Source organism: Salarias fasciatus, chromosome 16 (genome assembly GCF_902148845.1).
Source record: "Salarias fasciatus chromosome 16, fSalaFa1.1, whole genome shotgun sequence".
NCBI lineage: Eukaryota > Metazoa > Chordata > Actinopteri > Blenniiformes > Blenniidae > Salarias > Salarias fasciatus.
In genome coordinates this window covers 1,959,889-1,986,354 of record NC_043760.1, presented here as the reverse complement: position 1 = coordinate 1,986,354, position 26,466 = coordinate 1,959,889, and the positions used below count along the sequence as shown (strand labels likewise).

Genomic DNA, 26,466 nt, shown 5'->3' with positions numbered 1-26,466 from the left:
CATGTTTATATTAAATTAATGATTTTTTTTCAATAATTGTCTCAAATTGAAAAAAAAATACACAGAACAAAATAACTTCATAAATAATTATTTTCATTAAAAATGAAGCTATCATTAATATTTAATAGTATTTTCCCAAAATAGGATGATATATTTGTGGGATGTTTAAATTTAAATTATTCAGATCCAAATTTTATCTTATTATAACAGCCAATCATTGTTTTTTAGATAGATCTGCGATGACTTCTAATAAATAAATAAGAATTTGAGTCTTTTGAACAGTTCTGTGAAATGACCCGGCTCCTAACGAACGGCTGTCTCTTTAAATAGGGGCGGGGCCTCGGCTCCGGGAGAGGCGGGGCCTTCCGGGGGGAGGGCTCTCTCTGACAGGAGGAGGAAGAAGGCCGGTGACGGGCAGCGGGATCCGAGCTTCAAAAAGCCGGCTCCGCGTCTCTTTTTCCTCTCCCCGCTACATTTCCTCCTGGATCCATGGCTGCTAAAGGACTGAACCTGTGTAACGTGTGCTGCCTGCTCCTCTACGTGAGCACGGCGGTGCTGGCCGGGTGAGTCTCTGCCGAGCGGCGGTGGAACAGCATCTCCAGCTGGTACACATGTTGGACTGTGATTGGTTTAGAACCGGTGTTTTGGATTAAATGGTTTCCTTGTTAACTGGTGAGCGACTTTCCTTTAGCGTCTCTTGTTGCTGTTAGTAACAGCAGATTTGAAAAAAAAAAATTAACAGATTTTTTTCATACACCTGTGGCTGTTTTATTTCTGTCTGGGATTTTAACATCTGCTCTCACTAACAGCAGCAAGGGTCGCGAAAGGACGTTGGTCAGTACTTAACAGGGAAGCCAGTTAATCCGAAACACCGGCTCTCCATGTGTAAAGCACCGTGACACTGCGAGCTAGCCTCCTAATATATGTCTGTGATGTTATTTAAGCTTCCTTTCGTCAGATTAGAGACTGTAACTATCGTGTTTTGGATTAGCTTTGTGAGCATGAAGCTAACGTGCTCACATACGACACTACACAGGAGCTAGCTTGGAGGCTCTGACTTTCATTCATCACTTGTCTTCTCCCCCCGCAGGCGAGATTTCTATAAAATCTTGGGGGTGACCAAGTCTGCCACTGTCAGGGACATTAAGAAGGCATACAGGAAGCTGGCCATGCAGCTTCACCCCGACAGAAACCCGGACGACCCCAAAGCTCAGGACAAATTCGCGGATTTAGGAGCCGCTTACGAAGTGAGTCCCCGTTTGAAGCGCATGACATTCAGTCAAGGTGCTGGAAAATGTTTTTTGAACTGACTTGACATAAGGTTTAATTTGCGAATATTTAGTTTTTTTACATTTAAAGTGAAATTTATGTAAACTACGGAAGCGCCGAAATATTTTTACACGTATGCTCAGATGGTTGTTATTGGAAACGCTGCGGCCATTGTGATTGGTCGACTGCACTGTGTGGCTGCATCTGATTGGCTGTTTCAGCGGTACGTGGAGAAGTGGGAGGGGCCTAATGCAGAGGCGTCAGGAGATTCAAATTGAATGAATGAGCATAAATAGTTTACATAATAATGATAATCACAGTAATAATGATCGTTTTACTTGTATTTTAATCTATTTTAAAAACAGCCTTGACTATGAAAGAAAATCAGGTTTGATGAAGTGTCTAATATCAAGCAACATCAACACAAAATATTAAAAATGAACTATCCTTAAATCTGTTAGTTGACTGCCTCAAGACAATTATACCAAAATGATTTATGGTTCCAAATATGTAAAAGAAATAAATTTCAAATTGGATTGTGATAATTCCATGTGGTGAAAACATTTTATTTTAGAGTATTTAAACCAGTCGCCTCATAATGTATATAATGTAACATCTTAAAGCCCTCTGAGGCAACTGTTGTTGTGATACTGGGCTATACAAAAATAAATTGATTGATTGATTGATAACTGACTAAATTCACTTTTTAATGGTGTATTACATGAGTTTACAATCAATTTTACTTCTTTTTCCTTACAGATATGTTGAACTAGTTGTGTGTCTGTTTATTTAGACACAGTTGATCATGTCTATTTTTATGTAATATAGATTTCTAGATATTTAGCTTTTCTTTTCAATGGGACCATTTTTGGATCCTGAACGCTGTCCGATGTTTCCTCTGAGTCTGAGCAGTAGTTCTGTGATGGCAGGTCCTCTCGGATGAGGAGAAAAGGAAACAGTACGACGCATACGGAGAAGACGGGCTCAAAGAGGGTCACCACGGCTCTCACAATGACATCTTCTCCAGGTCAGTCGGTGGGAATTTAACCGTGTGTGGATTCTGTCCTTTCACTCCAAAGACACCAAACTGTCTGATCTGAAACCGGCCGATGGTTAGGTCTTACATTCCTGTTTCCAGAGATATTCATTCATTTATTCATTCTGTTAAAAAAAAGAAACGAAAGTGTAAAGTGTAGATGACCTTCACTGATTGACTCCATGCCATTTTACAATTTTTTATTTTTTTGTATTCCTTGTGCGCTTTTTTCTTTTTTTTAGAATCACAGGCATAGAAACTCTTACTGAAATTATATTAATTAAAATCACACCACTGATATATCAGATTGTTCTGCTGTGCCATTATATTCCACAAATATTTAAAGTAAATCCTGCTGCTAATAAATGATAAAATATCACTACTTCTATACAGGCAACGCTGATGTTGGTGTGTAGCAAAACTACTGATTCATCGTAATCTGTTACAGTTAATAATTCACTAATGGAGGAAATGTGTCAACCTGACAATAAGGGGTTAAACGCACGATGGACAAGATTCCCACAGTGCTGCTTTTCCTGGAAAAGCTCAGAATGTGAGTTTTCCAGACCTGGGGTTTGGAATAGATGCAACAAACAAACAGAAACGATCACATTTTCACAGCAGAGTCATGAAAATGATGTCTGTTTGCACGAAAACAGCAGGTATGCTAAAAACCATGTTTTTCTTTTTCATGTCGGTCCACTATTGATTTCTTTTTTTTTTTTTTTTTTTTGAAACCAGACGCAACACAAGTTCCACCGTGAAGTTTTCAGAAAGTTTCATTTTCTCTGAGTTGTGAAGTCAACCGTAGCACCATCGGTCTAAACCCTGATCTTTAATTCTTCTGGGTTTTGCTGCTGTGTGAACGGCAGCAGTGAGCTGCCAGGTTTAGTTTCCTCACTGAGAATTTAAATCCGCACACTGACTCCGTGGTTTGAGTCTCAGTCTGCTTTACATTAGTTCTCATTTCACTCTTAAAACATTATCTGCCTCTTCTCTACTTGAAAACGTCCTGAATACAAACGAGAAGGTTTTTATTCTCAACGCAATACACAATGTCTGAATGATGGATTATTGATCCTGCCGCACCAAACGTAATGAACAGTCGTTCTGCACATGCTCAGTAGAGGGATGATAACAGGCTTTGTCTGAAGACGTCTGAATAATGGATTTATAGAACATAACTGGCATTATTTATTAATGAAAAAGCTCTTTTCTGTAGCTTCATCATTGAATCTATATTAGTTTTACACACATTTTACAGTTTAGTCATAGATGACACATCATGCATATTAATGTCTGCAGAAAGAAGAGTCGGTGTAAAAGTCATTCAGATATGGTGGGAAAATCCAATAGAATGGAGAACACATGGGAGATCTGAAAAACAATCCACCAAACTATTAACTGTTTGCAACGTTTAATGTTTCCGCTGCGTTTTTAAACGGTGTTGATGGAATCAGTCGAGTCCTTTAGAATAAGTCAGATTGGTTTTCTTCATGGTGGAAATTGGAGACAATTCATCCTGAATGAAGCTCAGACTGCATTAACGGCTGAGGTTATTTAACCCCGCCCCCTCCCTCTGCCCCGCCCCTCCCCCGCCCGCCGCCTCTCTGCAGCTTCTTCGGTGACTTTGGCTTCATGTTCGGGGGAAACCGGCAGCAGCAGGACAGGAACATCCCCCGGGGAAACGACATTGTGCTGGACCTGGAGGTCACGCTGGAAGAGGTGTATTCTGGGAACTTTGTGGAGGTGAGCAGCAGCCGCGAACCAACAACCTGCAGAACCGGACGTCTCCGTGAAACCAGTTCATCTGTTTCAAACTGCCGTCGATACCGAGACGACACGGAGTGTATTTATTGCTCCACAGGCAGCCGTAAAGATCCTACACCAGGGGTGTCAAACATAAGGCCTGTGGGCTGAAACCGGCCCACAAGAGGCTTCGATGCAAAAATGTCTTAAGAATGAGATCCAAGCTGAGCCGTCAGTGATGCTGTCATGAGAGCAAACGACGGGCGTCGCTGCGCTTTATGTATTTATCCAGGAGGCTCAAACGTCGCCTCTGAAACGGGCTGAGGCCACAAAAAAACATTTCAAATTTAAAAATGAACAAATCTAATTTTGATGAGTTTATAATCCTCGAAATATGCAGACAGGCTCTGAAAGACAGAAAGTTCAACGTCGCAGACTTCCTGACCCTCAAACTGATTCTCCATATTTTCAATGCAGGTCGTCCGTAACAAGCCGGTAGCTAAAGAGGCTCCCGGGAAGAGGAAGTGCAACTGCCGGCAGGAGATGAGGACCACGCAGCTCGGGCCCGGACGCTTCCAGATGACCCAGGAGATGGTGTGTGACGAGTGTCCCAACGTCAAGTGAGTCTTCAGCAGAGCGGCGGGCCATTCCCAGCCTCGGCCACACTGAGGCGCTGTCCAGCTACGCATCAAGCTTTAGAATGAGGCTTCATCTGAACATGAAGCTTGTGTCTTTACATTTTATTCAAATAACCTCAATTTCCCAACTGCAGTTGTGGATCCAAAACAGCTTTTCTCATTCTTTTTTCCTTTTTTTAAGAATTCATGCTGTCACAGTGGAATTACTTAAGCTAAATCAATCTGTATCCAACAGCTGTCTCCTTTCTGATGGATCAATGGAGCTTAAAACAACAGCGGACATTCAGTAAATGTAATACAGTGCACATTCTGATCCCATAACCGAAATGAAAATGAGATGCAAATACAAAAAGTAGCTTAGCAGGAACACGATTCAAGCACAGCTGTGTCATCGAGCCTTAAAAACTGTTGGCCGAAGATGTGAAGAGCAGGTTTCACATGTTTGTTTTGAACAATCCAAATCGTCTCAAAGGAAGGATCGCTGCTCTATGGCTGTATCTCTATCTGCTGTAACGATCGCTGCTCTATGGCTGTATCTCTATCTGCTGTAACGATCGGGGCTCTATGGCTGTATCTCTATCTGCTGTAACGATCGCTGCTCTATGGCTGTATCTCTATCTGCTGTAACGATCGCTGCTCTATGGCTGTATCTCTATCTGCTGTAACGATCGGGGCTCTATGGCTGTATCTCTATCTGCTGTAACGATCGGGGCTCTATGGCTGTATCTCTATCTGCTGTAACGATCGCTGCTCTATGGCTGTATCTCTATCTGCTGTAACGATCGGGGCTCTATGGCTGTATCTCTATCTGCTGTAACGATCGCTGCTCTATGGCTGTATCTCTATCTGCTGTAACGATCGCTGCTCTATGGCTGTATCTCTATCTGCTGTAACGATCGCTGCTCTATGGCTGTATCTCTATCTGCTGTAACGATCGGGGCTCTATGGCTGTATCTCTATCTGCTGTAACGATCGCTGCTCTATGGCTGTATCTCTATCTGCTGTAACGATCGGGGCTCTATGGCTGTATCTCTATCTGCTATAACGATCGGGGCTCTATGGCTGTACCTCTATCTGCTGTAACGATCGGGGCTCTATGGCTGTATCTCTATCGCTTTGCTCCAATAGGGTTTCTTCTTTCTGTGATGACATCATTTAAAACTTTCCTGAGTTGCAACAATGTATCAGTTTGAAGTGACGTCATCTAAGTTGACCCAGATATGCAAATTAGATGATGACATGAGCGACGTCACATGACAGACATCACCTTTCTACATCGTCCAGGGGCTCAGCTGGACTCCAGAGGAGGGAAAACCCTCTGAAGGAGGTGAACTTTTGTAACGGACCCGCGGCTCATATTACAGTCAGTAACGGTGACGCCGTAACGCTGGGAAAGTCATCAGTAGATTACTTGTTACTAAAAATAGTAGTGCCTTTTAATTTAACGCAGTTCCTCCCATCACTGATCACCAGTCCGGCGGAGAAACGAGTTTCCGCTCCTGATCGCGTCGCTTTGCTGAGGTTTTGGTGGTCCGACCAGAAACACACTGCAACACTTCTGAATATGACACACTGTGTTTCTTTCCTCTGCCGAAGCAGCTCGAGTCCATTTACTGTCAGGTTAATAACACCTGTAACCTGGAACCCGTGTTCTGCTGCAGACTGGTGAACGAGGAGAAGACCCTGGAGGTGGAGATCGAGCAGGGAGTGAGGGATGAGATGGAGTATCCTTTCATCGGAGAAGGTGGGTTTTCCTCGGCCTGAGCTCGGTCCCGAGTGTCCCTCCAGCTGACGCTGAGCCTCTGTCCTCAGGCGAGCCGCACATCGACGGCGAGCCCGGAGACCTCCGCTTCCGCATCAAAGTGTTGAAGTAAGACGAACCCTGAGCGCCGCCGAGGGCCGGTCGGGCGACACTCAGGCAACATGCAGATGATTCCCTTCTCTGCTGGCAGGCATCCGGTGTTTGAGCGGAGGGGAGACGACCTGTACACTAACGTCACCATCTCCCTGGTGGAGGCGCTGATCGGGTTCGAGATGGACATCGTGCATCTGGACGGACACAAGGTTCGTCTTTACCATGGGTCAGGAATCAAACGCTGAGACCAGTGATGCTAACTAGCATTAGCCTGAAAGCCAGGCTGTCAGCTGGAGTCTGGAAAATGATGCAGAATGCAGCAGCTAGGGAGGCGTTTTGGACGATTCACTGCATTTTACACCAGAAGGTTCCATTAAAATTAGCTTTATGTTGAGATTGGAGTTATTTTCATTCTGATTCTTTGGTTTTGGTGAAAATATTGACATTTAAGGTTGTTGAGGCTCTAGTTTCTCCCTCCAGTTCACTGAACTAACAGGACTTTTGACACTCCTGATCTAGTTTATGACAACACTGCATGTGAGTGAATCTAGCCAACCTGTCCTTGTTTTTGCTTGTTTAAGTCAAAGTTTAAGCAGCAGTGTAATTTTCCATGCTGTAGCAGAGCTGTAATACTGAAACGGTCAAAAAAAAAAAACACCCTGATTCCATGCTACTGGACTGATCCTAACACCCACTGCAGACGAGCATGTTTCCACATCCTCTCAGACGAGGCTTCAGCAGCAGACCAGTGTTTCAGCCGCTCGTCCTCAGACTGAAATCCACGGAACGGTAACGGTAAGCGAAGCAGTAGCTGGACTGACCGGCTGCGTCCGTCTGCGCCTCTCCAGGTCCACATAGTGAGAGATAAGATCACGAAGCCCGGCGCCCGGGTGTGGAAGAAAGGAGAAGGACTGCCCAACTTCGACAACATCAACATCCGGGGCTCCCTCATCATCACCTTCGACGTGGACTTCCCCCAGACGCAGCTGGACGAGCAGCAGAAAGACGGTGAGGCTCACGTTCAGGCTGGGTTTCAGCAGCGCTCAATCCCAACTTTACAATTAATTCAAGGGAAGCGAGAAGCACAAGCCGATAAAGTCAATATTAAATCCAGCAGCAGCAGCGGAAGACGCTAAAGTCAAAGTCTCACCCAGTATAACCATCAGCTGAGCAAATTCAGACATCCAAAACACACTTTACATTCTGTGTCTTTAAATATCAGAAGCATGTTGCTGTTGGGTGGGCCAGACGTATAAAGCCTGAGACCGTTAAGCGCCAGGGTTAGCCCCGCCCCCGGTCCAGAAGCAGCAGGATGCAGACGGATCGATGCTCGCTGACCGGCTGTGTCTCTCTGCAGGGATCCAGAGTCTCCTGAAGCAGGCCTCCGTACAGAAGGTTTACAACGGACTACAAGGATACTAACACACACAGCCTGGACTGACTTCTACTCCACACATACACACACACACACACACACACACACACACACACGTCCAACCAACAGGAGCCTCTCCGTGTGTCTGGCCAGGGTGTATTTATTCTTTCAGATTGTTCTCAGGACGGCTCGACTCATTTTTAATCATTTGTCAGCACGGCAGCAGACACTGGGCCGGACGCCGCTGTCTGTGATGAACTGTTTTTCTTTGTTGGTCTATGAATTCCTCCCGTACCGCGGCCCAGTCCGTCATCTCTATCCCTCTAAAGTGATTAACCTTTTACAAACCACCAACCGGGACCTGCTGACAACCGGACTTCAGCGTCTGTATATAAACAAACTTACAACAGATGCAAGATGAGATATTTCTGTTTTCTTTCCCCCCGTTTTAAATTGCTTTCTGGAATGTAACGGCTCCTGAGGAACTCCTGCTCAGTGACTCTTTGTAAATAGGGAAGAACAAAACTCCTCTGTTGTTTTAGTGACTTTCTTTTGGCTCCGTCTCACTGTCGGAAGAGTTGACCTCTCAGATGAAACAGTGAAAGGTTTGGTTTTGTTTTCTCCTTCCTGTTGGAGCTCTGCGATGGAGGACCGGTCCCTGTGACCCTCTGACCCTCCGCTGCCACTCACCGGGACTTCAGGCCGCCGAGCCGGCGGTTTGGGGGTTTCTGACCGCGCTGCTGCCTCCACCAACTTTTATGAGCGTCGTGGCCTTAAATGTGAAATATCTGGCCGCTTTTTACTTGTTTAGGGGATGAAGTGATTTTGATCGATGAAATAAAGATTTCTACAAATTGTCAGCTGTGTTTGCTCGTGTTCACCAGCAGAGGGCGGCAGAGTAAAGGCGATAGACGTGCTGTGGCTATTTCTGTTCAACTGTAAGAAATATTCTGTTCAACACGTCTGACTGTCACCAGACACTGGAGCATTTTGGAGAACAAATGAAGAAACCTGGTGAAAGCAGTGTCCACACCACAGTCGGGTGACGAGGTTCTTACAGCATTCTTTACACACAGAGGGGAAATATTAATACGCTTTGCTCACCAGTGAAGCTGCCATGCACCCACAGGGAGAACATGCAAACAGCAGACAGACAGGCAGCCCGGCCTCAGACGGCGGATGTTCAACACTGATAATCACAACAACGGCACCACTACGTCTCTTATCATCTTTAATTATTAGACTGGTAGTTTATTCACAGAGCGTCTGTCAGATTCCTCATTAATCCATTTTAAAACCAGAGAAAACCCACACATGCATGCACAGGTAGAACATGCACCCTGCAGACACAAAGGCCCTTTAAGCCCACTGTGAGTAAAAAAAGTCGTTTTTCAAGAGGGTGTGCACTTTAAATAACTAAACTGAACGTTACATATTTCAGCCTGTTTGTAATGAGACTCGGTCTAAACATTTGGAATAAATCCAGCAGGTAAAACAGAACTGATGCTGACGCTTCATTTACTTCATCATGTGATCATAGTGTCTGAGTTTTTTTTATTATTATTATTTATAATTACCTGCGGACCTCTTGATGCCATGGAGACAAACAAACCCCTGCCATAAAGTCGGTGGCCACGTGGGGGCAGTATTGTGCAGTAGCGACATTTCCTACAGTTGATCCATTTCATTGGTTATCATCACTTTCCTGCAGGCTCAGGAACGTCTGACTTATCATTTCAAGGCTTGAAGTTAGTGCATTTAATTCTATGCCTTTCATTCATATCTTCAGTTTTGTGTGATTCTGTTCAATTTTCTCATTTTCATGTTATTTTGCGCTGGTTAAGTCCCTTTACATGTTTCTTAAATACATATTTCACAGAATGTTATTTACAGTTTTCTGCCTCTACCCAACAGTGAAAGACGGCGGCGTTCTGTAATTAACTGACAAACGTTCACTTGTTTTCAGACATTTAAATTCATCTGCTCTACAGATAAATACAATTTTGAGCATTCATTTTGCTTGTTTCTAAATGGATTTGTTCCGCCACATCTATGCCAGAGGCCTTAAAATAGACGGAGGAGGGGAACTCATGACGGGCCTCCTGAGAGAGCACTCATTATAACCTGTCCTCCATTTTCAACCAGGATCGTTCTCCTTCAGATTCTGTCAGTTTGGGTTTTCTGCACCCTGCTCTCCACGTCAGACATGTCCTCCGAAACAGAACGTTCCCTCATTTATTTGGATTGTTTCTGGAAAGTTTCAAATTCGTAAGATTCCTTAATGCTTGTTGGAGAATAATGTGAGAGTAATTAATATACATATTTAAGGAGAACTCGGCCGTGGTGCAGGAGCAGCGTTTCAGACAATGTGGCGTTTTTCTCTCTTTACACTACAAGAGAACGAGCAGGTTTATGAAAGGTTTCACCTTCTGAGTTATTCTCGAAACATGGTGTTTTCCACTTGCAGCACCTCCTGCTGCTTTTCTCAGCACGTCAATACGCCATCTTGTATTACAAAAGTACACACACAGTGTGTAGTTACTGTGTATCATTAGTATAATGTAGTATCTTTAGTCGGCATACCAGTGAGACATCATCAAATCCTCTTTAGGGTCGACATTGTAAATGCTGTTTCATCCCAATCTGCTTTTCATTTGATGTTATACTGATTCACATCAAAGTTAATACGACATAAGACAGAATAAACCTAACCTCAGTAATTTTACTGACTGTAAAAAACACAACTGAGTCACAAACATCAAACCAGTAACAGGAGAGGAGTTATGGTGAAAGCACAGCCGTTCTGAAGCAAGTCTTCAGGTGAGTAATTATCTGGATTACTGTAGAAACACAGGATGGGCTTCTGAAATGCAGATTCAACAAGTCTTAAGATTTAAATACAGAGCTCAAAGTCAGCAGTGAGTCATAGTTTTGTATAACCAGTAGTGATCAAAACTCTTTCAGTCCGCAATGTCATGTTTAAAACTGGACATTTGTGGCCTAATTAAAACATGAATCTGATTTTTTAACAACAGCTCCTTACGAAGATCCTTATGAGCTGAAATGATCAAATTTCAGTTCATATTTGACGGATGAAGCTTGTAAAGGGCGAGCAGAGGAAGAATGATCAGTGCTGTCATCATCCTCATGTGTTCATTCTCCACCGGCTTCAGGTTCAGGCACGACTGTGAGTCACAGCCGCAGGGCTCCGTTTCACAACGCCTGCTTCCATGAACCAGCGGGATGCATGGTGAGCCGAGGGGGCGGGGGAGGGGGGTTCAACATAAGGCCCGTGGGCTCAAACTGGCTTGCAGGACGTTCCAGGCCAAAACACCAAGCAAACACGAGAAGATAGATTTTTGAGAAAATATTAAAAACATTTTTTTAACATATTTCTAAAAAAAAAATGAGGCAGAACACAGACCGAGCTCAGAGGTGATGCTGGTATGAAAACGGTACCAAAAACTTCATGATCAAACTAACCTGAACGCCGTGCTGTCAGGGCGAGGCTGTAAAAACACACATGCTGCAGCCGCTCTGACGGTGGTCAGACGCACAAGTTGACCGATCAGGCCCACTGAAGATGGAGCCGGGCTGCATGTGGCTCCTAAAGCGAGGCCTCGTCTATGCAGCTTTTTCAAGTGAAAACAAAAAACTTTCATCGTGTCTTGGGTGTGTGTGGACAGAGCGACAGCGCTCGGAGCTGCTGAAAATGCTGCTTTTAGATAGCGGCTCTCTGGGTGGAACTTTTCGACAATGCTGCACTTCAGCCTCATGTGGAGCTCTGCTGCGTCAGCAGTTTAGTTCTGCTGGTGCTCAGTAGATGGACGATAACAATGTTTCCCTCCAGACTGTCAAGACTGCCAGTCCAGATCCTCCTGGTCCTGGTCTCAGTCCAGATCCTCCTGGTCCTAGTCTCAGTCCAGATCCTCCTGGTCCTGGTCTCAATCCAGATCCTCCTGGTCCTGGTCTCAGTCCAGATCCTCCTGGTCCTGGTCTCAGTCCAGATCCTCCTGGTCCTGGTCTCAATCCAGATCCTCCTGGTCCTGGTCTCAGTCCAGATCCTCCTGGTCCTGGTCTCAGTCCAGATCCTCCTGGTCCTGGTCTCAGTCCAGATCCTCCTGGTCCTGGTCTCAGTCCAGATCCTCCTGGACTTGGTAGTTTTAGACTTGACAGTCACTGTAATAACAGTCCAACTTGGACGTCCGTCCATGTGAATATCCGTGTTCTCCCTGTCTTATTAACGCTTATAATGCATTGTCTGCACACATCTGCATGGTTTCATTACGAAAACAAACAACAGCGCCAACTAGTGGCCCAACATAAATACTGCCTCGTTTCTGACTGGAACTAAAATGTTAATTTGATCTTGGAACATCTCCATCAATTTGAGAAGCAAAACATGTAAGCTGTAAATGTCTGAGTGAAATGACACACATGGATAAAACACCCACCGGAGAATTGAATCCCAGTATCCATGGCTGTTAAAACTAAAACATGAGCCAGTGGATTTACCAGAAGAGATCAGAACGGCTGTTTTTCCGGGTGTGAGGGAGTTGGAAGCCTCTCCGGTGTTCTGCAGTCACGGGGTGAGAGAAGGGTGAGAGAGGGGTGAGGGAGGGGTGAGGGGGGTGAATCCGCAGGACTCACCACGCCTCGCACGGTGAGTCCGTCAGCCATATTGACTACCTCTCCTCCGTTAGTGGAAGAAGGCTGGCCGGAGGAGCCCGCAGCCGGTGTCACGGTCCGGGAGGCGAAACGCTCCTATTTTTACCCGCCGTGGATATATAAAGTCCCGCTGCTGCCTGGGAGGAAGGGGAGGGGGGTGACAGTCCGACACATCCTCAGGGAGGTGAGTTTGATCGGCTTCGTCTCTTCCTTTAAGCTCCTCCACAGAAGGAGGGGGATTTATCTGCTCCTCTCCGGGCTGCTGAACGCTGCTCCGCCGTGTAGCGCACCTCCCTGACAGGCAGGTTACAGGCGGCGGCGGCGGCGTGGAGGAGGAGGAGGAGGAGGAGGAGGCGGCGGCGGCTCGGCTGGCTCTCCGCTCACCTCCGCGGTTCTCTAACCGGCTTCTTGCACGTTTCGGGACAGGAGCGCGGGTGAGTGGACCCGGTGTCACTTCACGCTGAGGGGCCGTGTGTCAGTTTGGAAGCGTTACGCAACAGCTTGAAGAGGGCAGTCTGGGTAATTAGATGTCAGTCCTGTTTTTTTTTTTTTGTTTTTTTTTAACGGGATGACCTGAAGGTTCTCCTCCATACACCGGCATCTCTCCGGTCAGGAGGAATTGCCGGTTATGTTAGTGTCTGAGGAAGGCGCTGCTGACATCGGTCCAGTGTGTGTCCGTGAAGGCATCACGGCGGCAGAACGTCCATCGGCGGAAACAACGTTTCTTTACGTGGGTCCAAACTTTTGAAGTCGCCGCCGCCGCCTTTCATCTCGCTACAGTGAAGCAAACAGCGACAGTCCGAACCCTCCGGCGTTCCGTTCGACACCACACCGGCTCGGAGTCCAGACGCTCCATCCGTGTGTTCTTTTGGCTTTTTAATATTGACTGAAGACCGTGAAGCAGCCGCGACTCGCATTCCGTTATTTTCTTCCGCTTTGCCTTTGCGGGTTATTTACATACAGTATCCTAAAGCCAGACCGCTAACTCCTGGGTTGTTAGTGCCAGGTGACCTTTAACCCCTCTTAGCTGTGTGTTTGGGTGATTCGACGTGCTTACTGGACTAACGTGTCCACCGTTTCCGCGTAAAGTGGCGGTCCTCCTGAGTACAGTTACACTCGCGCGCCCACACATGATGCCTGGCGCTCCATCTGGCACAAGCAGACGCCCCGCGGCGTCACGCTGCTCACGAGCTGCTGATTGGCCTCGTTACCGCGCGAGAAGGCGCTCTATTGGCCGATACTGCCGTCACTCAGAACCCCGCCTGTTGCTGTCGGCCCCGCCCCCCTCCGGAGCCAAATTACAACTCATTTGAGAGAGAGGCTGCTGCTTCACGACGCTGGTTTTGGATTTCTCTCTGCTGCTGTTCTAACCTGTTGAATAATCCCACGTCTCCAGAGCGGAGCAGGGCAGCGTTAATTCACCCACAGCACACAAACATTACGTGCTTCTGTCACTTTACAACAGAAGTGTTGAGATTATTTTAACCCAGGGTTGCCAAACATAAGGCCCGTGGGCCAAAACCATCTGTGAAAATAACAGCTGTTTACTTCTTTTATACCGTCACAGCAAGGGGAAGTTTCATTTTGAAGGTTTTCATGGCTCTATTTCAATGATCCGACTCTGTTGGGGTGAAATGGTGAAATGTACATGAACCCTGAACTAAAATGTGTCTGACAGCTCTGCTTTCATTCATTTGTCACATCAGATGATCCAAACATACTCACGTTCCTTATTTTAGTACAAGTACAGACTGTGTAAAAACACTCTAAGAAACAAGTGAAGGTACCAGTCTGACTTCTGGCTGGGTGGAGCTCAGAGGTACATTCATGAAAACACTCATTCACACCAGAACCACTGCGACTGCAACGCTGTGCTCTCAGCTTGGATACAGCAGCTTCATTACTCAGTTATCTTTTAAGGAATAAAATAACAATAAACTGACTACAATTCATATGAAAAGTTTATTTCAGAAAGACATTTGATTTTGAAAGAAACAGGAAGTAATTTAAGCAGTATAAAAATTGTTAAATTTAGATTTTTGTGAGCTTCAGTATGAAAAACCGCAGCTGTCAGATCTTTTCACTGTAAGTCTGAATTATAATCATTGAGGTTACGTCTATTAAAGCGGCAGTTCGATGAATGTGAAGAGCAGAAAACAACAACAGTGTCTTCATGTGTGAAGAAAAGTAAAAAAGTCCTCAAGAAACAGTCTGAAGTACAGATCCCTGAAACACTCAGCTGTGGAATGATCCTGTTTCTGGCCTGTATTTGGCTGAACGTAGCCCAGCATAGGCTCAGGCCATGGACTGAGGATTTGCTCCAGAGTATCGAGACTCCCAGTCCAGATTCTCCTGGTCCTGGTCCTGGTCCTGGTCCTAGGGGACCAGGAAGAAAGGAAGAAGGGAACCAGGTTCCTCCCTTTCGCTCCTAATAGCCTCTGCTAGTGAAACGTTGCAGCGCTGCTGAGAACAACAGATGCATTCTTCTGTTTTCATGGTCTGTGGTGATTCTGGACTCCACGCCGTGCAGTGGTTTGCCTCAGTCATGATTACCCCCGTTCAGATCTGCTGTTTGGGCTTCTTCTGCGCAGAGTTTGAATGTGTGTGTGCGTGTGTGTGTGTGTGTGTGTGTGTGTGTGTGTGTGTGTGTGTTTGTGTGTGTGTGTGTGTGTGTGGGGTTGGTGGGGGGGCTGATACAGGACGAGGCTTCATGGAAGCAGCAGCATCTTCGCTCCACATTAACACGAGAAACCTTTCATTTTGCCATCGCTACTTCAACCAAGTTATCCTTGAAAATGGGAAAACAAATGAGCAAACTGCTTTGGATGTGGCCCCAGAATCTGGCTGCATTTAGACCAACGTTTCACACACCAGCTGCCGCTGCGAGACGGCCTGAAACTCTAAATGTCCATGGCGAGTGGGGATGCGACACATTGACCTGGTTTCTCATAATTGTCTATTTGTTGCATCAAGAACGACTGAAAGAAACTTTCATCTAACAGAAATGCACCTGGGTGTCATTCACTGTACCACAGACCTTCATACCTGCTTTATTAATAACTACCGCAGGTCAGAACTGAACCAGGAAGTTCCTCTGCACTGCAGAACACACCACAGTCTCATTAAAACTAGATTTTATGAGCAGTGAGTGAGAACTTCTGCTTCTTCTTCCAAGACAGAGTCCAGATCCGGCAGTTCTTGGAAGCGACTGTTAGAGTTTCTGTGAAGCTCGTGTGACGCTGGTGGATCTGCTGTGCAGCCGGACCGCCGTGCTGACCGTGTTTCAGAGCTGCGGTTTACAGAAGCCGACCTGCCGAGTCCAGTTGGTGGTGATAATATATCTGTGATTTGCACTCAGCTGGAGCCGTTTCGGGGGTGTTAATGCAACACGCCTGATGCTGATTCCAGCATTTCTGCTGCTGCCCTGTAGATGGACGTCGTTTTCAAAGCATTTGCTTTGCACAAAAACACAAAAGGAGGTCTTTTCACTGGAGCTGTTGCCAAAGCTGTCCGTCCCTGGGAGAGGGATCCCTCCATACTGTGGTTCTCCCCAAGATCTCTTCTTCTCCCACTGGGTTTTTGGAGTTTTTTCTTGCCGGATGTGAGGGTCTAAGGCGGTGGTTGCTTCGTTTTGTCTCGTTACTGTGAATTTGACATATTAATATTATGCTTATTCACTGTTTTTATTTTTACCAATCAGTTAACATCTTGAAGCCTCTGAGGCAGCTGTTGTTGTGATACTGGGCTGTACAGAAATACATTGATTGATTGATTGCGATGTGTCAAAATGAAGAAACTCTGAAGGTCCAGAAGCCTCACTGCAGTCTCTCCCTCAGTAGAAGGCTGTCACACTATTTCTATTTGCTTTCGTTTCCTGTCTTAGCGCGTCTGTCCTTCCTGCTGTCTTTAGGTTGAAGTTTGACTGCACACGTGTTCAGAAGCCTTCGCTTGTCCTCTTTCTTCAACCTGTGAATTTTTATAACAGCTTAATTTCCATTTCTGTTGGATATCTTGACCATTGTTGTCTTTCTTCACATTTGTGATGTTTTCATGATGGGGAGGCAAATTATTCCAGCGCTGCTGCTGCTGTGGGATCGGATCCCAGCAGACGGCCAGGAGGCAGGATACACCCGTCACCGGTCGTCACACACTCACAACCGCAGACTCACCTCAAGCTAACCGCTGACCCTGACTGAAAGGATCCACTCACAGAAAGAACATGGAAACCACACAGAAAGGTCTTCAGCATGTCTTGAGCCATCGGTCTGAGTGGCGCTCTGCTGTTGGGCCAGTCGACTGTCTAAAGGCAAAATGACTCAATGTGCACGAGGCTGAAAACACACAAGACCAATTAAATCCCTCACAAATGGACAAAATACTCCGAATTTATAGCTGGAATGAAACTGAGTTTCAGTTCCAGAAGAACAAACTATAACAGCCAAACTCGACCCGACTTCATCTGGAGTGGGTCAGACTGCTATCGTGCCACAATAACACTTTAATTCAGACCTGTAAGTTTTCCGTTGTGTAGCTCAGAGGACGGAGGACCCCATCTGGAAACCAGTTTCTACCAAAAGTTACTACCATGTCAACATAAAGCCAACTTTAAAGAAAGCTTCTGGTGAAATGTGAAACAGACCTCTAGTTGACGCGTTCTGCATGTTTGTCCACACTCCCGACACCAGGCTTTTAGGCTAATGCTAGATGCTGATGATGACAATCCTGGATGCTGATGTGGTGTTTCATGCATTCCGCTAAATGCGGATGTAAAGATCTTCAGAGTTTCCCTGAAAAAAGGTTCCAAATTACATTTTCAAATATGAAAGTAAAACTTTAGAAAATCTCAAATTTGTGAAACTTGATCTGAGGGATCCTGTTGTGTGTGTGTTGGTGGAAATGAGTGTTTGGCTTCGCTGTATTCAGGGATCTGCTCGGTGAGAGTTCACTCAGAGGAACGGAGTGTGTGAGGCACACACCGAGTAAAATACAGCAGCACACTACTGCAGCGCGACTCTGAGGCTTCACACACACTGCAGGCCGCCAGAGGAGTGTGTGTGAAGCCTGGAGCGTTTCTAATCCAGAATGTTCTGTAGATCATTCTCACGGTCACCTTGCTGAATGGGGTAAAAGCTGACGTGAGAAAACAACACAAAGAGAATGAGACCAAGTATAGAGTTAATAAAAAAACCTTTAAAAACGAAAATCTGAATGAATGAAACTCCACGCATCTTCTTTCTCTGTAATGATTATCTTCATCGCCCTTCCCTTCTCTCAACTGAAAACAGTCGTCTCGGCGTCTATCTCCCTGCTGCAGGTATATGGGTCAAGTCCAGCTCTGCATTCTTATGGCTTCCTCCTCCTCCTCCTCCTCTGCTCTCGTTTTCTCTCGTCGCCGTGCTTTCCTCCTCTTTCTCTCAGCGCTGATAATGAGAAATGGAAAGACGTTGCTGCGCAGTGACCCTGCTGGTAGACTCGCCACAGGCGGCACATCGTGCGGCTTTATTAACTGGAGCGGCTTTAAGTTTGAGCCGTTTCACAGGAGACTGACAGCACGGCCCATGTCGAGTCGGGGAGCGGTTCCAGGGGAGACCCAGAACCTCTGCCGGGTTTCGAGCGACTGTTCACACGACAGCGGTACCTGCAGCCACTGCGGACCGAAACATCGGACCATAATGATTACTGCAGCGCCTTCCTCCAACCAGCACTGGTTCAACTCTGCCGAATCACATTCCTGGAAAATCATCAACACACTGCCTTCAAATTCAAACATAATTCATATTTTCCATAAAGACAACACCCAGCAATGCTAGCGTACGGTAACATTTCTTATTTTCATTTTATAACAATAATTTAAGCTCTCTCTGAACAGAAGTGTTTCAGTGGAGCAGGACGCGCCCCACAGCCACACAGCACTTCAAAGAGACGCTCTCCGAAGACTGAGCAGATACCCACAATGCTCTCTGGTGTGATTAGAACATTCACAGTTTGCTCTAGAAATGATGAATATGTTTAAAATATGTAAAAGTCCCTTTTCTCAGCTGGAATCTGTGACAGTTAGAGATAAATCGAGAATCTTCTGACCTACTTTGGCTGAAATAAACTTGTGCAGCTCAGAACTGGATGAATCGATCCAGACATCAGCTGAGCGGCTGGAGAGACGAGGCGCTGACAGAGTCACGGACCACCGAGCCTCATGGGTAGTGAAGTCTGACCGCTCGCTGTTAAACCCCCCAGAGGAGGGACCTTCTCTCACACTGCTGCAGGAGGTCAAAGGTCATGCTGGCTCTTTGGTAAAGCTGTCAGAATCCAGAGAGCTGGTCATAATCTTATGGCTGATGGGAGTATCTGACCAGCGTCCAGTTTCTACTGACAGTAACGCCTTGCTGTATTTGCTGTTGGAGAACTGGAGGTTCTGTAGAGACGGTCAGACTCGGCTTCGTCTCATTCGGGATTCAAACCGGGTTCCCCAGACTCAGGAAGGCTGATTTACTGTCGCCTCCGTCCTGTGTGCTGCCCACTGCACAGACGAATGGTTTCCAACCTGTGGGTCGTGACACATCAGCGGGCCTTCGCCCGTTGCCTGAGTTTTCAGTCACACTCCTGAGCAGCAGGTGGCGATAGCGCGAAGTAATGTAGTTTGTAATCATAAATCCAGGAGGCAGAACAGGAGCGTCAAGCATGACTTTTTAAAAACATGTCTAATGCAAGAACGAGACGGTGACGTTCTGGATAATTCACTGAACTTTGTACCAGAAAGTTCCACTCAAACTTGGCTTTAAGTTGAAATTAGTCATGAGTATTAATTGTGTGGTTTTGCTATAATAGACAATATTAAGATGTACACTCAGCCCCACAACAAATTCCAGATTTAAAGCTTGAACTTGTCATTATTACACTATGTGAGCAGTCCAGCTGAAGCCGGGCTGTGCGGACTAAAATGTTCTTTACACCTCAGTGCAGAAGAAAAGAGCCATAAGGCCTGTTTCTGTTTGCTAAGAGCCGAATAAAAACTGTCGAATCGAGTCTTCAGTGTGGATCAGTGTTTAGTGTTTCTGAAGGTCCTCCTGCGTTATGGCTGTAGAACTTTTTCCATCGCATTGTGATGAATACGGACCAGTGTTTGGGGGAAAGCTCACTGTTACACCAGCATCTGGTCTAGTTTTCAGGGTTTTTTTTATATGATTAATATATATTTTATCTCTCATGAAACTTTGTCACTTGGCCCTTGTGAACACAGTTTGGAATATTCTGTGTTCTAGTTTATTGAAACCACATTAATTAGACCAAACATCAAATGAACAGAGATGGAATTAATTGCTCATTAATCAGATGTTACTTCTTAAGTTTCTTTCTTAAAACACACACACAGTTAAACCCGGCCTGCTCTGAAGCAGCGTTGACAGAAGAACCACTGGAACAGACTGAACCACCGTGACTGCAGGATCTCCTCGGGCTGGACCGGAGCTGGGATCAGGCCCGGTTTAATTCCCTGCGCGACACTGGAGAGGAGGCTATTTGCGTCCCGCCTCGCCGCCGGTGGGACACCTGCCGGCTGCTCTCTCCACTTCACCGTTTAATCATTTTAGGTAACGAGATGTTCCAGATTTGGACGGCCGGGACCGGGAGCGGCGAGCGGCCGGGGGTCACGTGACGCCTCGCCACCGTTGGTCCGGACTCCAGAGAATTCCCTCCTGCAGCCAACGAGCTGAGCTGCACGGCAGCGGCAGGCCAACCCGAGCCGGACGGCCTCTGTGTTGGTTTGACTCTTTAACGGCCGTTTCAGCGGCGGGATCCTCTTAGTGTGTTCCTTCAGCAGAAACAGGCTCTCAGCCATTTATGCCTGTAATCCCACCTAATTGCCATTTTGCCGTTGTGTTGTTGACGTTGACGTTGGAACAGTGTTGGCGGTTGTTGTTTCTCAAACTTGAACTCTTTGTGGGACTTTTGATCAGCTGCTGGAGCGGCCGGTTCCTGCCTTGATTTTTACGAGACGCTGACTCCCACATTGCTCCGAGTGACGGCGGACGGCATCCTCCAAGTTAGCCGTCACCACTGGCGTGGATCTGGAAATGTGGCAAACTGCGTCAAGCAGGGGTGTCAAACATAAGGCCTGTGGACCAAAGCGGCCCGCAAAAAGCAAATTGTTAAAACTTTAAAGAAGGCATTGGAAACAACACGACGCTGAGACATGACTGACGCTGCCATGAATGCTAGCTCGCTAGCATCAGCCTCAGAGCCATGCTGTCAGGATGAGTTGATGAAAACACCCATAATGCAACAGCTATAGGATTCATTTTTTTGGACATTTCATTGAATTTTGCACCAGAAAGTTTCACTAAAATTGACTTTATGTTGAGATTGTAGTCATTTTCTGCAGTAATTGTTTGATTTTGTGAAAATACAGACGTTTTCGTCGCTCATGCCGTGTGAGCGCCGTCCAACACGCTCGCTCTGGAGCATGACGGTGCAACTTGTGCCGCTCACACCGGCTCAGAGGCTCCATGATTGTCCAGACCGTTCCACCGTCAACCAAACCACCGCCTCTCCACACTGTGCTGCTCTGTCTGATGAAATGAACTCCCGCCGGGAGCGTTAGCGCCACCCACAGTCACAAAACATGAAGACTTGGCTGGAACACTCCGGCCCCTGATTTACGGTGTAAATAATGGACAAAGCATGTGGCTCCAAGGCATGAAGCTGACCCGGAAGAGTCAGAAACTGTCAATATCACGGTGTCCACCAGGGGTCGCTCCAAAGGCTGTGAGTCCATGGACTCCAGTTCAGAGTGAAACATCACTGAAACTGATCGGCTCAGTTTCTCCAGCTCAGAGTTGCTTTCTCGTTGCATTTCATCGTCCAGAAGAGAGATCAGGCAGTCCATCTGAAAATATATTAATACTGAATTTTATATAGAGCGTTAAAGTTGTCATAATGAGGGGGCGTGGCTGCGTGATTGGCAGGTCTGCTCTGGAATGATTGATACATCCTTCCAGGCTTTCAGCAGGTTTACATTAAGGAGCCAACATTAAGGGGACATATTATGCTTTGTTTCACTTTGTGAAGAGTTTCTTGTTGTAGTATGTGTTGCCGTAGCCTCATTATGACGTTCAAATTTGAAAACTGTGCATTTCCTCCCTGTCTTGCTACACCACATTTTGTGAAAATGAAACTGAAACTGAAGCTGAAACGGTCGAGTTTGGTCCACATATGCTGAAATAAACGGAACATGAGGTTTGACCAGCTGCAAGCAGCACCGGGTTTTGTTTTCCTGGCTCTCGTCGGTTCTGCTTCGTTCTGGATCCGGTAGCTTTGTCCCTCTGTATCCAGCCTCAGACTCGGGGCTTCGCTCGCTCACCACGGCCGAGCCGCAGCGTCACGGCTCGGTTCAGGATCCTCAGGCTGGAGGGTCGGAGAGGAACCCCGGTGGAGGGAAGCTCCGCCGCCGGCCGTGCCTGGCGGCCGGGGAGAGAGCGCTGCTGCTGGGGAGAAAGCAGCGCCAGCGGCCGGGGGGAAACACCGCTACAGGGGAGAAAGCAGATTTCAATAATCCAGCCGCTCCAGATGAACCTGGGCTGTTTTTAATCCCGGAACTCAAAAGGATCTGACACACTAAAGTTGCAGAAACTGTAAAAATGTGACGTATATTAAAGAAATGAAATCTATCTGATGATCCTTCGCTCAAAACATCAGACGACTGATGGAGTTCACTTCTATCGTTTATCTGAACTGCTCAAATCACTGTGGACACTGTTGGAAGATGTTTCATTTGTTTTGCTCATTTTTCTTGATTTCGGCGTGTTTGTACTTCTGCGGTATGAAACCATTCTGTCTGTCAGTTGATTCTCTAAGATTTTCTCAAACAATTACAAATAATTGTACTTCTCAAAAAAATCAGAATTTGCACACGGTGCATTGAAACATGCTTTATCACAGTTCAGTCTTGTGTGACATAGGGTGAAACACCAGAATCTTCCTGGTCGCGTTTCGAATCTTGACTGGAGTCTGTGCTCCGTCTTCTACTCCCATCGTCCCCTCGGCCTCCCGGGTGTCTGTGGACACGGCGTCGGCCATCCAGGAGTTGACTTTGGTTTGTGTGCTTTCTGTCCCTTTCAGGCGCTGGAGGCCCAGAGAGAGCCAGGAAGACGGAGGACGACTTCTTTTTGTTCCATCAGCTGCAGGGGACGGGCGGCGAGCGCAGAAAGATGCCCAAACCGGTGAGTCTGGATTCACAGCTCCAGCCGCAGGAGTTCACGGAGGTTTGATATAAACAGGCACAACTCTGAGACGAGCACAGGAGCCGGGCGGCTCCAGCAGGAAGGACGGCTCCACAAAGAGGGCTTTCTCCGCTCTATTTTAGCCTTGAAGGACACTGGCGGCTTTCATGTCGCTGCGACACAAACACGTACGGCTTAAATAACAGGATTATGCTCTGATGCTTCGGGAGCACACACACCTTTTTAATATATTACCTTCATGTGTTCCAACCTTGGAAAACCCTCTGAGAACCTCCCGGATCTTAAGGTTGATTTTCTTGTGTGGTTTAAGTCTAAGCTGGTAATTGCTCTGAATCTTTCATATCTCGCTTTGCTGGATCCGTCGGTCGAGTCAGAGCCGACACGCTTCAATCAAATCAGGGGAAATGGAAGTGGTCTGATTGCTAACGGAGGCTTGTCGTGGCGGCTTGTTTCCAGCCCTGCCGCTCCGTGGACGAACTGGCAGCAGGACGACGCCACCTCGTCCCGCGTCCATCAATCTCAGTAATGGGGAATTAGGCCAGTTCCTCGAAAGAGACTCAGGAACTGATGGGAGAAACGAGCGGGAGGACGAGATTTGATGGAATGAAGCGAGGAAGAGGAAAATACACCCTTTATGAAAAGAAATGGTTAAACTGAAGTTAATGAGTATGTCTAAAATCAGACTTTAAAGCTGCAGGATTTATAATATGAATAATTCCACTTAAGAGCTTTCAGTCCTGCTCTTGTGAATGGCTTCGTTGGTGCTCTGGACTCAGTTATCAGCAGGTTAACTTCCCTAAATTAAAATTAAATACTCATCATTTCACTTATTTTCTTCATTAGATTATTGTTTCATCAATAGAATAGAATTTATTTCCATTGACAAACACACACTTGAAATCCTGTGTTTCCCCAAGTCAAAAAAAACCTTACACTATGAAAAGACAATAAGAGGAGATACTGAAGAAATAAAGAAACAAAGACACAGGTGTAGAAAAGTATGAAAGTAATCTTCATGGAGTTCAGTGTGACTGATATGAGTGTAAAATTATTGCTGGCTGTCTTTATAGTGTGGTGATAAATGCTCCTGAGCCAGTGAATGGTGAGAGCAATGCTGTGTGTGTGTGTGTGTGTGTGTGTGTGTGTGTGTGTGTGTGTGTGTGTGTGTGTGTGTGTGTGTGTGTGTGTGTGTGTGTGTGTGTGTGTGTGTGTTTCCTTCTATCCCTTTACGGTGTGGCAGCATCAACTACTGTCCATGTATGTTGTGAGGATAATGGTGCGGTGTAGCAGTGTTGCTGTGTGCCTGTTCGGTGTACAGATGATGCCGGTTGTTGCTCCTGGTGGTTGGTGCCCCCCCCCCCCCCCCCCCCCCCCCCCCCCCCCCCCCCGGTGTCAGGTGCAGTGGTCCTGCGTGCTGAAGTGAGCGGTGCCGGTGCTGATGTTCAGCGGCCTGCAGCGTCTCCGGTGGAGTCCAGCCTCCAAAGCCGGTCACAGGCCGGGACCCGCCTTTCTGAAGATGTGTGTTTTGTAGGAAAATGCCGTTTTCCATGTCACCTCTGTCCTGGACCCTCTGCAGTGGCTTCCTGCTGCAGCGAGGGACCGCCAGCCGGTCCTCGTGATGCTCAAAGGCTGCAGAAGCACGCAGGCTTTGATTACAGTGAATTTAAAACTCTACTTTACACCAAATGAAAATATCTGAATGAAAGCAAGTCGTTTCTCTCTGAAGGAAATGACCGATGTTCTGAAGGGATCCTTTAGTGCGGGGTATGAGACGGGCGGCCACGAGGACGGACGGGCGGAGGGAATGTTTTAGAGAGCGAAAGAGAAAGTTGGACCGGAGACCTCAGCCTGTGAGACCGCCTCCAGGGAGGAGGCAGAAAGGCTGGCAGAGGGATGAGGAGGGTTTGTGGACTGAGTGACAGCCACTTTGTTCCCATCAGGTCGGGAAAGCGACACCAGGCCGCCCTGGAGGGGAACTCCCACTCCGGTTACATCCCGCTGCACTTTGACATTCAGCCTGGTCGTTTGGCGGCGAAGCCACCGGCGCTCTCCCCGCCTCACGAAATGCTGAAATGTCAGCTTGGATTAAAATCTAAGGCCGAGCTCCCGCCCTGCAGGCGTCGCCTCGTCCAGACCGAGCCCAGACGAAGCGTGGCTCCATTAGCTCGTACCCAAGGAGCACGCCAGTATTGTATCAGGTGGAGGCGCCAACAATGGCGGCGAAGTCTTTTGGTTTTGTTTGGCCACGTGGAAGCAGCCTCCCTCCTCCCTCCTCCCTCCTCCCCCAGCTCCACCCCGGCAGGGCACAGAACAGGCGAGTTAGCCTCAGGCTAGCTGTTAGAGCATAGCATTTACTCAAGGCTGTAACCTTTCCCCTAGGCTGCACACACACACACACACACACACACACACACACACACACACACACACACACACACACACACAGGGGGTTGTGCAGAGGTCAAAGTGGTCTTATCTGCCAGTAATATTCCTCCACTGGGATGAACATCAGGGTCCTTCTGATATCAGGGATGTTAAATACGCGCAGTTCCATCCCCGGGGGGCCGGACCGGTGAAACAGTGCAGTAATAACCTTTACATTTAGTTTGTCTTGCGATGGCGCAGAGTTTATGTGAGGGAAATGTCGATATTTTAACAAAAACCAAATAATTACAAGCAAGAATTGCTGATTTCAGTGTGTTTCATTTTATTTTCCACTTCTGCTGCAAAAAACAGTGAAATATGGAAGCAGCTCCTGCAGCTGTGATCGTGCCTGCTGTGCCCTGTCCACGACTCTGAAGACATCTGAGCAGAAAAGATATTTTCTTTGAAATTTAATATTGTGGGGTAGTTCAGCCCAATTGGCACCTCATGCGGACTGGTGTTGGCCCACAGGCCTGAAGTTTGACCCCCACCGGTTTACATCTTATCAGCTAAGTTTAAATGTTGAACCAACCAGATCAGTTTGGTCTAAATGTTAAAAAGAATATCAAAACACGTAACTTCAGTGAGTGTTGAATTTTACAGATTTTGCCTGTGAAATGTTTCATGGATCTGTTTTTTAAATTTAGCGGTGCTGTTTAACAAGTGTGACTTTAAGAAACCCTCTGGACCCCTGGAAGCTTCCTGCTCTGGTCTCAGTGGGTTCAGAGCCTGAGGCTGAAGACGCTGGTACCTGATGAAGCTCTGATGAAGCACATGCTTCCACGGTCAGGATTTCTATTTATATATACTTGCTACGTATGTCGTTCTGTCAACGCGGCGTCTGGTGATGAGGGGAGCGTCTGCTGAGACCCTCCATCTTTATTTAGACTTTACTGCCGTCCTGCAGAGCTGACTCACAGTTCCAGTAAGTTCTCACCATCGTGTTACAGAAATCCAGTTCCTGCGACGTCAGCGTCAGGTGAAACATTTTCATTTGAACTTTTGGAAACCTGATCGATCAGCGGTCAGAGAGCTCCTTAAAGCTGGAGCAGATTATCTACATTTCAGATATAGGAAAGTTTTACACAAACTTTTTAAGGTGTAAACGCGAAACTTCTGAGAAGAAAAGGCAAAATCAGTGTTTTCACTTGAAACAAGGTGAAAACGGGCCTGAGGCTGGTCGTCCTTTCTGAATGAGACAAGTGCGGCCTGATCAG

General features: G+C 46.7%; 2 protein-coding genes across 4 annotated transcripts in view; both read left to right on the top strand.

Annotated features, from left to right (window-relative positions):
* The first annotated feature begins 372 nt into the window (after nucleotides 1–372).
* On the top strand, nucleotides 373–25,272 carry dnajb11 (DnaJ heat shock protein family (Hsp40) member B11). Of its 3 annotated transcripts, none has more exons than XM_030112331.1 (11): nucleotides 373–563; nucleotides 1,091–1,247; nucleotides 2,199–2,296; nucleotides 3,922–4,054; nucleotides 4,532–4,674; nucleotides 6,354–6,436; nucleotides 6,505–6,562; nucleotides 6,645–6,756; nucleotides 7,396–7,555; nucleotides 7,905–7,968; nucleotides 25,248–25,272. In XM_030112331.1, coding segments are annotated over exons 1-11 (1,083 nt in total). In that variant the 5' UTR covers nucleotides 373–489; the 3' UTR covers nucleotides 25,249–25,272. The 3 variants fall into 3 exon arrangements, with proteins under 3 accessions (XP_029968191.1, XP_029968190.1, XP_029968189.1); XM_030112330.1 differs by lacking the exon at nucleotides 25,248–25,272 and adding an exon at nucleotides 8,029–8,782 and having other exon boundaries at nucleotides 7,905–7,996; XM_030112329.1 differs by lacking the exon at nucleotides 25,248–25,272 and having other exon boundaries at nucleotides 7,905–8,782.
* The window catches only part of LOC115403440 (radixin-like), a 33,443-nt gene continuing 19,585 nt past the window's right edge, over nucleotides 12,609–26,466 (top strand). The window contains 2 exon segments of the mRNA XM_030112335.1: nucleotides 12,609–12,774; nucleotides 22,704–22,804. Coding sequence (XP_029968195.1) covers nucleotides 22,793–22,804 — 12 coding nt within the window. The 5' untranslated portion in view covers nucleotides 12,609–12,774; nucleotides 22,704–22,792.

What these genes read in the sequence shown, in the direction of transcription:
- dnajb11 (XM_030112331.1), top strand. Translation starts at nt 490, where the DNA reads ATGGCTGCTAAAGGACTGAACCTGTGTAACGTGTGCTGCCTGCTCCTC. An exon ending in ATTTAGGAGCCGCTTACGAA is followed by an intron (nt 1,248 to 2,198) that starts GTGAGTCCCCGT and finishes CTGTGATGGCAG; the next exon opens with GTCCTCTCGGATGAGGAGAA. An exon ending in GACGAGTGTCCCAACGTCAA is followed by an intron (nt 4,675 to 6,353) that starts GTGAGTCTTCAG and finishes GTTCTGCTGCAG; the next exon opens with ACTGGTGAACGAGGAGAAGA.